The following is a 16,740-nucleotide window of genomic DNA, read 5'->3' as shown; positions in this document are numbered from 1 at the left end:
ATTCAGGACATAGGCATGGGCAAAGACTTCATGTCTAAAACACCAAAAGCAACAGCAGCAAAAGCCAAAATTGACAAATGGGATCTAATTAAACTAAAGAGCTTCTGCACAGCAAAAGAAACTACCATCAGAGTGAACAGGCAACCTACAGAATGGGAGAAAATTTTTGCAATCTACCCATCTGACAAAGGGCTAATATCCAGAACCAACAAAGAACTCAAACAAATTTACAAGAAAAAAACAAACAACCCCATCAAAAAGTGGGCAAAGGACATGAACAGACATTTCTCAAAAGAAGACATTCATACAGCCAACAGACACATGAAAAAATGCTCATCATCACTGGCCATCAGAGAAATGCAAATCAAAACCACAATGAGATACCATCTCACACCAGTTAGAATGGCGATCATTAAAAAGTCAGGAAACAACAGGTGCTGGAGAGGATGTGGAGAAATAGGAACACTTTTACACTGTTGGTGGGATTGTAAACTAGTTCAACCATTATGGAAAACAGTATGGCGATTCCTCAAGGATCTAGAACTAGATGTACCATATGACCCAGCCATCCCATTACTGGATATATACCCAAAGGATTATAAATTATGCTGCTATAAAGACACATGCACACGTATGTTTATTGCAGCACTATTCACAATAGCAAAGACTTGGAATCAACCCAAATGTCCATCAGTGACAGACTGGATTAAGAAAATGTGGCACATATACACCATGGAATACTATGCAGCCATCAAAAAGGATGAGTTTGTGTCCTTTGTAGGGACATGGATGCAGCTGGAAACCATCATTCTCAGCAAACTATCACAAGAACAGAAAACCAAACACCGCATGTTCTCACTCATAGGTGGGAACTGAACAATGAGATCACTTGGACTCAGGAAGGGGAACATCACACACCGGGGCCTATCATGGGGAGGGGGGAGGGGGGAGGGATTGCATTGAGAGTTATACCTGATGTAAATGACGAGTTGATGGGTGCAGCACGCCAACATGGCACAAGTATACATATGTAACAAACCTGCACGTTATGCACATGTACCCTACAACTTAAAGTATAATAATAATAATAAATAAATTTAAAAAAAAAAAAAAAAGAAACAATAAGAGGTTTTCTCGAGCGTGCAGGATACTACAGATGCTGGGTCCTACGTTTTGCCCTAATGGCCTCACCATTGGATTAGCTTACTAGAAACTCAGTATCAGAGCCTTTACCTTGAGAAGACAGCCATGAGCAGGCTTTTCTGCAAATGGAAATAGCCTTACAACAGTCTTCAGTTTTAGGACTTCCAAATTATGCTAAACCTTTCACCATGTTCATTCATGAAAATAACATTCAGGCATTAGGAGTACTTACCCAAACACATGAAGGAAAAAGAGGCCAATCACATTTTATAGGCTGTGATTGGACTTAGTAGCTAAGGCATATTTTAATTGTTTAAAAGCAGTAGAAGCAGCAGCCAAACTGGTAGCTTCATCTGAGCCACTTTTAAGACACAAGCTTTATTTGCAAGTCTTGCACACTGCAAAAAATATATATTAAATTCCATTCAAACTCTGCATTTGTCAGCAAGTAGATTAACATCTTCTGGAATTCTTCTCCTATCTCCTAATTTCTATCTAAAATGTTGCAACTTACTTAACCCTGCTACTCTACTACCTCTGCCTCATGCAGGTGAAGACCACAATTGTGAGTGTAGTGTTAGAAATAGTGGCTCCTCATGTTCATATGTGAGATAATCTCTTTGATAATCCTGAGTTGATACTTTTTGTTGATGGGTCTTATTATAAAACTCAGAAGGAAAATACCAGGCAGGGTATGATCTTATCACCTGAAATGAGTTAATACAGAAGAGAACTCTTACCCAATATAAGTCAGTGTCTCCTAAGCTTGTACATACAGCTAAAGACAAGTCAGTGAACACTTATACAGATAGTTATATGCTTTTGGAGTAGTCCATGATTTTGACATGTTACAGAAACAAAGAGGGGGACCCCCCCCATTAAAAACAGTCTCCAAGCAAATGCACTCCTTTCTGCTATCCTCTTATCATCACGAACTGCCATTATTAAGATCGAAGGTCATAGCTGTAAAACTAAACCTGAATATCAAAGGAATTCCCTGACAGATTTCTATGCTAATCAGCTAGTGCTGAAACTGTTAGGATATAAAATTTGAATAAACTCTACAAGATTGATCAAAGTCAACTCACCTATGGTGACCTATTTAACAAACTGCTAAGTGTGCCTGATTTGGAAAAACAAAATTGATACCTGAAAGGCTGTAAATTCAGTGTTAAACGTGAACTCAAAGAGCTCTCAGATGGGTGCCTAATACTTCCTTCAGGTACTTCCTGAGTCCTTGAAGCTTCCACTGTTAAAAGTTCTGCACTCCACAAAGCTGTTCACTCTACAACTCATCAAGTAACAGATAGCATGATCCAAATTACGAACAAACACTGGTGGGGTGACTGTTATCACATTGATAAAATGGCTTATAACCAATGTTTGGTTTGTCAAACTCATAATCCTGTGAAAGCAATAAAAACTTAAGGTGGTGTGTTTTCACTATCGGACTTTATTCAATTGTCATTTTCAGTGGGATATCAGTATATTTTTACATGTTACCTGGATGGATAGAAGCTTTCCCATCTGGGAAAGCTGATCTTATGATGGTAACTAACAAGACAAGTTATTTAAAAAGTATTTCCTTTATGGAACATCCCTGGAGAAATCTCCAGCAACAGAGGAACCTATTTCACTGGACAATTTAGAAAGCAGTTGAATAAGCTTATGCACACAATGTCATCACCATTGTCCCTATTACCCTTAGTCTTCTGGAAAGGTCAAAAGATAAATGACATTTTACAGCTGAAATGGGCAAAATTAACTGAATCAATTTGATTGCATTGGCCAAAGATATTACCTCGGCTTTAATGGTCATCATATCCACCCCCAATTGAAAACATCGATTGACTCCTTATGGAATAAGTTCCTGGAAGGCATATGCCGTTAATAGTAGAACCTCATGTATCTTCCATTCTCCTAATGCATTATGTCTAAGTGTATTTTCACGAGGTAAAGGAGATCTTCCATGACCCACAGACTGAGAACAACCAAACCTTTCAAAACCCAGAACCTGGAGATTGGATCTTCTGAAAATGACATCAGAGACCTCATTGAACCCATGGTCCTATCCCCATTGGAAGAGACCGTACCAAATTCTACTTGCCATCTGTGCTGCAGTAAAATATCAAAGGCTTACCCTTGGGTTCACATCTTACAACTCAAAAGGGCCCCTCCAAGCTCCTGGAAATGTATACCTGTTTGAGACTTGAAGGTAAACCTGACCAGGAAAACTTTTCCCCAGAAGCAGATGGCATCCTAGACATTGTCAGCTACCCTAAGGCCATAGATCAAGACTTTTCTGACATCATGAAAACCGAAAACCTTATCCTTTTTCCTCTGTTTTCTATTTCTGCCATCCTAATCCTTCCCTTTCTTTACAGGAAAAGCCATGGACTGTAATTTGTGGATGGCTTTAGCAAAGGCTTATGCTCCAGTAAGAAACCAAAACAATTATTAAATTTGTACCTAATGCCCCCAAATTAGGAAACGATTCCACTAATGCCACTGCTTGTCTGTGTTACCGGTGGCAGTCATGCTAAAACCTCAAAGGAGAAGTGGAAATTGATATTCTAGACATGACTGCTACTTGCTTTCCTGTGCTTATTGAAAACAATACTCTGACCTTTCCAGTTGATAACAGAATGGCTACCAAATATTAAAAAAACCTATCCGAGTGATGCCTATAAAAGGTATATTGTGCTTCCAGGCATTGAATACTCAAGATCTGGGGATCACTTATGGGGGTACAACTAATTGCTTGTATGATGTCACTGGGCTAAATCCTGTAAGGTCTTGTTCCACTGAATATGGTTATGCATCCTTCCAGCATGCTTTAAAGGGACTACACACAGAAAATAAATTTCTCATCGAACCTGGCTCAGGAGCTACATAGGCCTATGGGTGAAAAAGTGTAACTCGCCTCTGCTCACATGCCACCAGGTGGCCCTCTTTTCCAGCTCCTGGGGGCCTGCAGATACATCGGGTCTGAGGAGAATTTGTTTACTGTGTTCTGCCTCCTTGCTGGTTCATATCTTGCTAATGGGCCTGGCTCACTCCTGTCTTCCAAATAGCTTTCTCTGAAAGTTTCAATAATACCTTCCATAATCAAAGGCCAAAGTGATCAATAACCAAAATTAATACTAACCTTAAAGTGGAATGAAGATAAGTTACTTTCCACTGAGAAAAGTTTCTAATGAGGTTCCTGGATGCTCACTCTTGTTGGTAGATGGTGCCAGTTGTATGGAATTTGAAGGTAATCCATAAATTGGGAGAACATCTTGAAATTTGTAGCCAATTATATTTTCCAGGGTTTAAATGGGAAGAAGCCACTCTCCTGAAGGGGGATTAAAAAAAAGTCATGTTCAGCAAAAACACTTAATGGAACACCATACAGTGTTAGATCTCTTCTTGGCTTATGTTGGGATCTTGCATGTGGTGCTAAACAGAACTGAGTGCTGCACTTATCTTCCCCCTGGTTTTACTACTACAGAAAGCTTAATTTAAAAGGTAGCCAACACTGCTATTCCTGTAGATACTACCACCGAATGCACCACGGACATTTCTCAGGGAAAAGAAACACATGATGTGTTTATGGAAGTAGCTAACAGCTGATTTGCAGGCATCCCGAATGGTGGATGGGAAGGCTGGCTAGTCTAAGATTTTCTCATCTCTATGTTTCATTTAATCATCTGCAGATTACTACGATTGATATTACCAGGCTAACTACAAAAATAGGTATCTCTTTAAATCAGACCATTTTACGGCACACTATTGTTCTTAATTGCCACTCCACCCCAAACACAGACTATGACCACTAAGACTTAAATACTGCTGAACTGTCTTTATTGCTTGAATTTTGAATTGTTTGTTCTGATGAGTTTAGTTTGCAGAGATTCCTGTTAAATAGTGTACTTCCCCTCTTTCTTTATATTATCCTCTCAATAGCCATTATAGTGGTCTCCCTTGTGTGTTATATCCCTTAAGAATCATAAATGCTCATTTATAGCCATCCTTTGTACATCAAAAGATCTCATTACAGTTAGAGTAACAAAAACATGAGGAAAACATAATCATCCAACTAATTTCATATAATGAATTGCGAATTTTATACAGAGACCAAACAAGTCCATTATGAAGGTGACAGAAAGGAGTGTCAGTGCTAAGGTTTTGGTCACTCTCTCAAAATTGAGTGGCTGAGCAAAAGAGAATAATTGTTAAATTAAATTAGATTTGGCCTGAAACTAACCTACATATGTAATAAACTGTAATCTAAATTATATGTGAACCAACTGCAACCTAACAACTTGTGAGTAAATTCTTACAACATGCAGCTGTGTTGCAGCCAATCATAGCAGCCAAGCTTTCAGCCAATCACACAGGCTGCAAACCAGCAAAACATGTTAAACTAAGGCAAACACGGAACTATACCACGTAGACTATTTTTGTATGTCACTTCTGTTTCCTGGCTATAAATATTCCCTGCCCACATTTTGCAGTGGAACTCTCTGAATGGCTTTTGTGTTGAGTGCTACCTTGTTCACGAATCTTTCTTTTCTGCCCAATTAAACACTGCTACATTTAATTTATCCAAGGTTCTTTTTTTTTTAGATGGCATCTCGCTCTGTCACCCAGGCTGGAGTGTAATGGCATGATCTCAGCTCACTGCAACCTCCACCTCCCAGGTTCAAGCAATTCTTCTGCCTCAGCCTCCTGAGTAGCTGGGATTACAGGCACTCACCATCATGCCCAGCTAATTTTTGTATTTCTGTAGGGAGTTTCACCATGTTGACCAGGCTGGCCTTGAACTCCTGATCTCAGGTGATCCTGCGGCCTTGGCCTCCCAAAGTGCTGGGATTACAGGCAGGAGCCACGGCACCCGGCTGTTCTTTTTTAATAGTAACATATTCACAGGTTCCAGGGATTTGAATATGGATATATTTGGGGGTTTAAATATGAATATATTAAAATGATAAAAAAATTCAGGTAAAGGAAATGAAGGAAATTTATTGCCAACAAGTGTACACTAAAAGAAATCCTGCCTAACAAAATATTACCTTTTTCCTTTTATTTAAGGTTCATATGATTGTTTTAAATAAAAGTATAACATTGTCCTCTGAATGTATGTATGACAACTGTAGAGTAAGAGATGAAAACACGTGATAAATTAACATAAGGTTGCAATGTTTGTACATGTTATGTGAAGTGGTATGTTAACTCTAAGTGAACTGTGGACAGTTAAACATGCATATTGTTTTCTCTAGAGGAGTCCCTAAAATGCAAAGTAAAGAAGTATAGTTAAAGTGTCAATTGATGGCTTAAGCTGGAATTCTTAAAAAGCAAAAAGACAAATTTAAATAATTCCCAAAAAGGCAGAAAGAAAAGGAACAGAGAAGTAGAAAGGTAGGGTTTTCCAGAAGCCAGTAATAACATGCTACACTTAATCTAAATATATCATAATTACATTAATTACATTAATGGCAATATACTAAACATTGCAATTATAAGGCAGACATTGTCAGAATAGATAATAAAGCAAGACACAGCTATATGCTACTTACAAGAGGCATACTTGAGATATATAAAGATACAAATCCATTGAAAGCAAGTCAATGGAAAATACATACAATGTAAATAAAATATAAATAGGCTTTAGTGGCTATTTTGAGATCAGATTAAACAGACTTCATGACAAAGGGTGTTACAAGACATAAAGAGGGTCATGGCTTAGTTACAAAACAGTTAATTTGTCAAGAAAACCTAATAATCATAAATGTGTATGCATCTAGTAACAAAGGTTCAAAATACGTGAGACAAAAATGAACAGACCCAAAAAGGAGAGATACACAATTCCACTGATCACCTTAGGAGGTTTTAAGACCTTTGTCCACTTGATGAAGCAGCTAGACAAAACAACTAGTAAATACCTAGATCTAAACAACACATCAATCACCTTCAGGTAGTTGGTATTTATAGAACACTACACCAAACAAACACTAAATATTCTTTTCAAATGCACATGGTATATTTACTACTATAGATGATATGTGAGAACACAAACAAGTCTTAATACATTTAAAAGTATTGAATTCATCCCACATATGTTCTCTAGCCACCACAGAGCCAAATTAAAAATCAATGATCATAAGACATCTAGGAAAATATCAAATCTTTTAAAATTAAACACATTTCTAAATAAACTACAGGTCAAAGAAGAAGTCACAAGATAAATTAGAAAATATTTAAACTTATTGCAAAAGAAAACATATCAAAATTTGTATAATGCAGTTAAAACTCTGCTAAGAAGAAAAATTAGCTTTATTTGCTTATCTTAGAAGACAAGAAAGATCTAAAATTAATGATAATGTTTCAATATTAAGAAACTAAAGGCTAGGTGTGGTGACTCACGCCTGTAATCCCAGAACTTTGGGAGGCTGAGGTGAGTGGATCACTTGAGGTCGGGAGTTCAAGACCAGCCTGGTCAACATGGTGAAACCCTGTCTCTACTAAAAATACAAAAATTACCCAGGCATAGTGGTGGGCGCCTGTAATTCCAGCTACTTGGGAGGCTGAGGCACAAGAATCACTTGAACCCAGGAGGTGCCGATTGCAGTGAGCTGAGATCACACCACTGCACTCCAGCCTGGGCAACAGAGTGAGACTAGGTCTCAAAAAAAAAAAAAAATCCAAAAAAAAGAAACTAGAAAAATGATTAAATTAAACCAAAACTAAGAAGGAAGAAAATTTAAAAATGATATGAATAGAAATTGTGAAATGGAGGATAGATATACAAGATAAAAAATTTGAAAAGTCAAAAGTTATTTCCTACCTAAGTGTCCACAGACAAATGAATGGATAAAGAAAATATGGTGTGTCTGTGTGTGTGTGTGTGTGTGTATATAAATATATATGTTAGGATATTATTCAGTCATAAAAAGAAAAAGAACCTGCCATTTACCACAACATGGATGAACCTGAAGGACACTGTAAGTAAAATAAACCAGGTACAGAAACAGAAATATTGCATGATTTTACTTATATGTGGAATCTTAAAAAGTCAAGCTTATAGAAGCAAAGAGTAGAATGGTGGTTTACAGGAGCTGAGAGGTGGAGAAAATGAGAGATGTTGGTCAAAGGGTATAAACTTTCAGTTTTAAGATGAATGAGTTCCAGAGATACACTATGGGGACTGTAGTTAATAATACTGTATTTGTTACTTGAAATGTGACAAGAGAACAGATTTTTGGCATCCTCACCACATATACACATACATACATACAAATGATAACAATGGGTGATGACAGATGTGTTAATTAACTTGACTGTGATAATCATTACACAATGTATACATGTATCAAATCATCATGTTGAACACCTTGAATATATACATTTATTTTTCAATTAAATATTTTTTAAAGCCCAAAGGTTTTGCTTTGAAAGCATTAACAAAAGTAATAGACTTATTGTTAGTCTGATCAGGCAAAAGAGAATACATATTACCAATATAAAAAATTACAGATCCTAAAAAAGGATAAGGAAATATTACAAACTTCTGTGTGCCAGTTCTTTTGGCACTTAGACAAAATGAACAAAATCTTTAAACATACAAGTTAACAAAATTAATACTAGATAAAATAGAATATGATAAATGCATATATGTATATATTATATATGGAGTTCTGTTTTTTTTTTTTTAATCAAAAGACTTACCACAGTGAAAACTTCAGGCCTAGATAGTTTTACTGATAAATGTTATCAGATATTCAGGAAACAACCACCAATCTTATGTAGGTTATTTCAGAAAATAAAAGAGGGAGTACTTCTCCAACAATTTTAGGAGTCTAACTTTACCTCATACAACAAAATCAGACAAAGATTTTACAAAAAAAGAGGAAATCATAGATTAGTATTTCTCATATACACAAACACAAACATCTTTACAAAGCAAATAAAAAACAATAATTTATAGAAAAAATATATCATAATCAAGTAAACTTTATCTCAGGAATGCAAACATTCACTTACCATTAAAAATTAATCAATGTAATTTAACATACTAACGGAGTAAAGGAGAAAATTATTTTGCTAGATATACCTTTGATGAATTTTTAAAAATATATAATGAACAGGTTTAAACATGGAGTAGAAAAAAGTGAAAAAGGAAATCATAAACAGAAAAGTGAATTCTTCATAGCAATAGAAAAAAATACTAAATTTATATGAAAACACAAAAGACTTGGAAAAGCCAAAGCAATAATGTACAAAATAAGAAAGCTTCCTGACTTCAAAATATGCCGCAAAGCTATAGTAACCAAACCAGCATGGTACTAGTATAAAAACAGACACGGAGACCAATGGAACAGATTAGGGAACCCAGATATAAAGACACATAATTGCAACTGATTCAACTTCAACAAAGGCTCCAGGAATACACAATGGGAAAAGGACAGTCTTTTCCATAAATGGTGCTGGGGAAACTGTATAGCCATCAGCACAAGAATGAAACTAGACCCCTACCTCTCACCATACACAAAAATCAAGTCAAAATGGGTTGAAGATTTAAGTCTAAGATCTGAAGCTCTGAAACTATTAGAAAAAAAGCTGAGGAAATGATCTAGGAAATTGGTCTGGTCAAATATATTTTGTGTAAGACCTCAAAAGCACAGTCAACAAAAGTAAAAATAGAAAAAATGGGACTACATCAAGCTAAAAAGCTCTGTACAGCAAAAAAAAAAAAAAAAAAAAAAAAAAGTGAAGAGACTACTCACAGAATGGGGAAAATATTTGCAAACTACCCATCTGACAAAGGATTAATAACCACAATGTATATAAGGACCTCACACAACTCTATAGCTTTGTGTATATATATGTATGTCTTATGTCTTATCCTGAAAATGTCTATTCATATCTTTTGCTATATATATACTGATTAAAAAGGGGCAAAACATATGAATAGACATTTTTCAGAATAAGATATAAAAATAGTCAACAGGCAGGTGAAAAAAATGCTGAACATCACCAATCAGAGAAATACACATCAAAACCACAATGAGATATCATCTCATACCAGTTAAAATGTCTTTTATCAAAAAGTCAGAGAATAACAAATGCTGGTGAGGATATGGAAAAAGGAAAACCTTCATTCACTGTTGGTAGAAATGTAAATTAGTACACCCACTATGGAAAACAGTATGAAGGTTCCTCAAAAAACTAAAACTAGAAATACTGTATGATTCAGTGATTCTACTACTGAGTATATATCCAAAAGAGAGGAAAACAATATATCAAAAAGACATCTGCATTCCCATGTTTATTGCTGCCCTACTCGCATTAGGCAAAATGTGGACTCAACTTAAGTGTCCATCAGTGGATGAATGGCTAGATAAAATGTAGTATGTACATACAATGGAATATTATTCAGCCATAAAAGAGAATAAAATTCTCTCATTTGTACCAACACGGATGGAACTGGAGGTCATTATGTTAAATGAAATAAGCCAACTACATAAGACAAATATTGCTTGTTCCCACTGATATATGAAAGCTAAAATGGTGGATCTCATGAAGATAGAGAGTAGATTGGTGGTTACCAGAGGCCAAGAAAGGGGGTGTGGAGGGGGGATAAAGAGAGGCTGATGAATGCGTACAAATATACAGTTAGATTCAATAATTAAGACTGTGTTTGATATATCAGTGGGGTGACTATAGTTAGCAACAATCTGTTGCACATTTCAAAATAACTAGAGGAGAAATATTCATATGTTTCTAGCATAAAGAAAAGATAGATATTTAAGGTGATAGATATTCCAATTAGTCTGATTTGATTTTTACAGAGTATGTGAATGTATCAAATCATTACATTTACCCCCAAAATCTGTATATCTATTATGTATCAACACAAATACATTTTAAAAATATGAAAGTTAATAGTGGTAGAGTAGAAGGTATATATGGAAATTAGAGACAAACCAATGCAAAATTAAGAGACATGAACCACAGGATGAAAAGTCCAATATTTTTCTGGTAGTAATTCTAAAAGAAGAGAATAATTATAATTCATTGACAGTAAATAGATAAAGATGGAGAAATATTTGATGAAAGTCATGAATTGTTAAATCAAAGAAGTATAACAAGTCCTAAGCCAGATGAACAAAAATACGTCCTTTCCTAAACAAATTCTATTGAATCTGTAAAAAATCTCAAGACAAAGATAGTGTCCTAAATATAAGCAAAGGGGAGAGACACAGAATACCTGCAAACAATTAAACTCAGTGTATTTTAAAAGCAACAATACATCTTTGAAATCAATTAGATAAATTTGTTACTAAAAAGATCATAACTAGAATTGAACTAGAATTTTAAACCCAAGTTAGAACATTTTTCAAAACTGGGGGTGAATTAAAACATAGAACTAGAAAAAGTTTACATTTGTGAAAGAATTAACAAAACTTGAAATTCAGCAAAAACAAAATGGAACCAAGTTGCTAGGGGAGAAAAAACAAGTACAATAAAAAAGCAAAAGGAGGCAAAGAATTGGTAAAATATCATTGAAAATTGAAATAAATAGTAACCATTAAAGATAATAATTATTATAACAATAATTAGTTAATTAATTTTGATAAAATAACTGGAAGATAGAGAAAAGTATCTCATAACTACTCTCCCTAAGTTATTAGAAGAAAAGACAATACGTTTTAAAAATGTTTTAATTACATTGTGCTAAAACTAAGTATTTGCTGATATTTGCAATTCAAGTGGTTTCTCTTAAATTCTCACTTTCCACTAACTTTAATATACTTTTTGTGAATTTTAATTTAATGATTATGACAATAAAACAATGTAAATTCCTTAAACAGGAGAGGAAAAGTAGGGAAGCATTAAATCTGGTCAATGCAAGAGGTGAGTGAAAGAAGAAATACGAAGAAAGAGGAACCCAAAAGAAAACATGATGACTAGAAAACAATAGCAATTTCCATTTATATTTGGTCTCTTTTAACTTATTGTTCATGCCTTCTAGGATGAAAGTGAACCACTTGTTCAAACAAACAAGAAATGCAATGCAAAGGACTCATTTTACAAGTCCTCTACACAAAAGTAAGCAGTTTTCCCAGTGGAATTTTGATTTTGGAATATATTTCTTTTTCCTTCATGACACATCCTCTTTATGTCTACAATATTCTGGATCTCATGAGTGACCCAGAGAACATCAAACACAGACATTTACTTATAGTGATTGCTAAAATAAACATTGAAAGAAGAGTCTTAAGGCACACCTATGCTTGATGGAAGAATAAAACCAAAACAGAAAGTAAATGGTCAAAGAGAGAGAAAGGGGGATAAGAGTACAGCATCCTAGAAAGTCAAGACAGAGAAAGTTTAAAGGGGAGAATTCATTGACTCCATCAACAAATATATTGAGTACCTATTATGAATCTATGTCTTAGACTATGAGCTACATCAGTGAGTAGGCAAAGATCTCTGCTCTCAGGATCTCTCATTATAAAGGTATATTGGTCTGTTTTCACAATGCTGATAAAGACATACCCGAGACTGGGCAATTTATAAAGCAAAGAGGTTTAATTGACACAGTTCCACATGGCTGGGGAGGCCTCACAATCATAGCAGAAGGCAAGGAGGAGCAAAGTTACGTCTTACACGGTGGCAGTCAGGAGAGCCTGTGCAGGGGAACTCCCATTTATAAAATCATCAGAGCTCATGAGACTTATTCACTACCACGAGAACGGTATGGGGGAAACTGCCCCCATGATTCAATTATCTCCACCTGGCCCCACCCTAGACAGGTAAGGATTATTACAATTCAAGGTGAGATTTTGGTGGGGACACAGCCAAACCATATCAAAAGGGAAACAGACAATAATAAGCAAATACACTAAGAAAGTAAACAGACTATATCTTAGAAAGTGATGGATAAGTCTGCGAAGAAAAGGTAGAACAGGATAAGATCAGGAGTCCCACATGTACAGGGTAGCAGGCTTCAGTAATAAGTAGGAGACGTGGGGAGGCCTCCCCAGGTGCTGAGGGGTGTGCAGAAATTTGGAGGAGTTGAGAGAGCACCCATGCAGAGACTTGGAGTGACTCTATTCCCTGAAGAAGGAATATGGAGCAAAAGCCCAGGTCAAAAGTGTGCTTAAGATGTTAAGAAAGAACAAAAGGCCAGGGTGCCTGGAGTAGGGTAACAGTAGGGTAAGAGGAAGGAGTAGCAAAAGGAAAGGTCAGAGAAGTACTAGGAACCAGATCTTGTGGGACACTTTAAGCAATTGGACTGTCATTCTGAGTGACATGAGGCTTTAGCAGAGAAGTGGAAAGATCAGACTTGTACATGAAGGTAGCAATCATGGTGTCTGCTGTTTTCAAAGTAGATTTTTGCAGGGGAGAGAAGATGGAACACCAGTTAGGAGGTTATTGTTGTCATTTAGGACAGAGATAATGGTATCTTGGGGGAGAGTGCTGGCAGAAAAATTTGTAAGCAACGGTTGAGTTCTGGATGTATGTTGAATGTAGAGCCAACACAATTTTCTGATTGTGATGAATCTGGAAAAAAGAGGACTCAAAAATGATTCTAAACCTTTGGACTATGCAGCTGGATCTACTGAGGTTGCCATTTCGTAACAGGGTGAAGGCAGTGGAAAAGTCAGTTTTACATACATTGAGTATAAAGATGTTTATTAGACAACCAAATGGATATGTCAAGTAGGCAGCGTGAAATATGGATTTGAAGTTTGAGGCAGAGGCCTGGGCTAGAGAAATCAACCTGGGTGTCATGGCTTATAGAAAGGTATGTAAAGCCATGGCACTGAATGAGAACACTAAAGGAGAAGTGTAGTCAGACAGGCAAAGGGCACTGAGTCTTTGCACCTCGTTAAAAAAGAGAAAGAAAGAGGAAAAGCCAGCAATCGAGACTGAGAAGGAGCAACCAGTAAGGCAGGAGGAAGATGAAGAGTCTAGGTCCTGGAAGGCATATTGAGGATGTGTTCAGGAAGGAGTAATGAATGCCAGTTCACATGATGCAAATAGGTCAAGTGGGATGAGGCCCGAGAATGGATAATGGGGCTTACTAGTGGATTTAGAATTCAGCAGAGTGATAGAGTGAAGGCCAAAACACATGGCATGGCACAGAGAAATGGATGAAGAGGGAAAGAGAGGCAGCAAAAAGAATAAAAAAATGACAACACGTGTGGACCTCAAAGCACTTCATGTCTGCCCACTCTTTTTTCTTCACATATTTTGAACACTTCAGACAGGCTTCACATTTCAACTTCATTTTTTTTCTCATTCAAATTGAAAGTATACCCATGACCAAACATAGTGTCATGAAACACATGTATGAATGCCTAGTATCCCAGGGGTGTTATGAAAACATTTAAAAACATGATATGAAGTTGGATTTCAAAGTATTAGAACAACATGAGAAAAAAGCCTTGTTCATCAGTTATCTTGAATCCAACTCTAGGGCTCAAAACATACCTGCTTGCTGAATGTGGGACTTTGGCATCCTCCATTCTTTTTCGTCTCAATTTTCTCATCTTAAAAATGAAGGTTGATAACTAAATGACCCCTAAATTCCTCTCTCACTTTTGGGTTTATTTCCCATTGTATTCTTGTCTTGATTTTAATTTTAAAAATGTCTGTGATCATCTCAGAAACAGTTAATATTTTGATTAAGGACATGATACTTCACTCAGAATGGAAAAGTTTTATTATAAGACAAAGTATCAAATCAGAGTATTAAGTAGTTTATCTTGAAACATATAAAAGTATCCTTAGGGAAAAGTTTATTACCTTCATGGAAAATTCCTAAAATATTTATGAAATTTATCAGAGGCTCAAACAGTGAGGTATCTTTTAAGCTTTCATTGAACTCACGGATTAATTTCTTACATACAATACTAGTCAGATATGTTAGAAAACATTTAAGACTTTGCTATGATTTAAAATATCTTGTTATATTTAGTACTTCTATGACACTAATTTGAAGATAAGTAAGTTCAAAATGTGTTCACACACAACAAAAACACTATGGACTCATCACTGATCTATTTAACTTTTCCAATATTATGTTTTTTAATTTTCACAGCATTCCTATGTGGTAGAGACAATTTTTGTATTGGTTCTTGTTCACTCTTGTATCATAAACACCTCGCACAAGACTTGAAATATAGTCAACTCTGAACAAATATGTGTTGAGGAAGTAACAGTCACTGATAATTCTTTTAAAAATGACTTGACTGACAGGGGAATTTTTGGAAGGGTATGCCTTGTCCAGAGAATGGAAAGATCAAGTTTCGCACTAAGTGTGGATAGGGCAGGAGAAGGTTTGGGGATCCATCCATCTTGTCATAATATAGTCTTTAGAATGCGGGTTGTATGGTTTTCACTCAATCAAATTGGAATTGATTTCACCGTGTCTGTCATATATGCCTGTGAAAAAGAACAACTTTCAAAACTCCGAAGATCCCCATATTTTGTGTGTGTGTGTGTGTGTGTGTATGTGAAATAATTGCATTTCATAGGATGGCTGAAGCCCTTCAACCATGCTAAAAGAAACTTGTGCAATTTGGCTGCATTAGTGTGGAATACTGGGAATGCTGCTGAATCTTAGGAGGCAGATTATGTGGATTTGAGTCCTGACTTTGATCAATAGCTGACCGTAAGCAAAGGAAATCAGTTTTCTAAGCCATAGTTTATTTGTAAATTAATGGTATTCTCTGAAGGTCAAATGAGCATTTTTTTGGAAACTGTAAGATGTATGTAAGTTTTCTATTTCTGTGTGACAGACTGCAGGAATTTAGTAGCTTTTGTTATCTGGCAGTCCTGTAGGTCGGAAGTCTAGGCATATTCCAACTGGGTTCACTGTTTAGGGTTCCCTAAAGCTGGAATCAAGGTGTCAGCTGAGACTGGGTTCTCATCTTCCAAGATCATTCAGGTTGTTGACAGAATTCCATTCATTGTGGCTGTAGGACTGATATTTGTTTCTTCAAGGGCAGACAAAGAGCATGTGTTGCCGTTTCGTGTCTCTTTTTGGAGCTTGCTTGCTTAGATTGGGCCTATTCAGGACAATCCCACCTTTTGATTAACTCAAATTCAACCGATTAGGGACCTTTACTACATGTGCCAATCTCTTGGGGCATATAAAATCACATAACACAGGAGTACTATCTCATCATAATCACTTCCTCTGCCTACTGTCCAGGGGAAGTGATTATATATGGTATGCACACCAAGGGGCAGGGGTCCTCGGCGTCATCTTCAGATTCTTCTTATCACAGTATAATATTGTTATAAACTTTACCAATTGAATATGCTTTTCATAAGATGTTTCTATTTAATAACTTCATAGAGCTTATGAAGATGTTCCTTGGGATAAGATGCTACCACCAAAACTTGTTCCAGAAGAAACAACATTGGAAAAGGCCGCTGACCCCATCTCACAGTGTTTTACTCTGAAAAGATACAAAGGGTTGCCAGCAATAACTCAGGTCAGCAGACTTCTCCGTATTTCTCATTGTTACTGAAATGAGTTCCAAAACTTTAAGTCAAAATAATACTTATCTTGTTGTTAACAATACATAAGGAAGT

General features: G+C 36.1%; 1 protein-coding gene across 1 annotated transcript in view; it reads left to right on the top strand.

The window, feature by feature from the left end:
- SPMIP7 (sperm microtubule inner protein 7) overlaps nt 1-16,740 on the top strand; it is a 64,778-nt gene that overhangs the window by 22,367 nt on the left and 25,671 nt on the right. The window contains exons 3-4 of the mRNA XM_005549608.5: nt 12,161-12,237; nt 16,502-16,640. Coding sequence (XP_005549665.1) covers nt 12,161-12,237; nt 16,502-16,640 — 216 coding nt within the window. The remainder of the gene's footprint in view (nt 1-12,160; nt 12,238-16,501; nt 16,641-16,740) is intronic.

The sequence above is a fragment of the Macaca fascicularis genome, chromosome 3 (genome assembly GCF_037993035.2).
Source record: "Macaca fascicularis isolate 582-1 chromosome 3, T2T-MFA8v1.1".
Classification (NCBI taxonomy): Eukaryota; Metazoa; Chordata; class Mammalia; order Primates; family Cercopithecidae; genus Macaca; species Macaca fascicularis.
The sequence above is the reverse complement of the archived record's forward strand: the minus strand, read 5'-3'. Positions and strand labels throughout refer to the sequence as shown.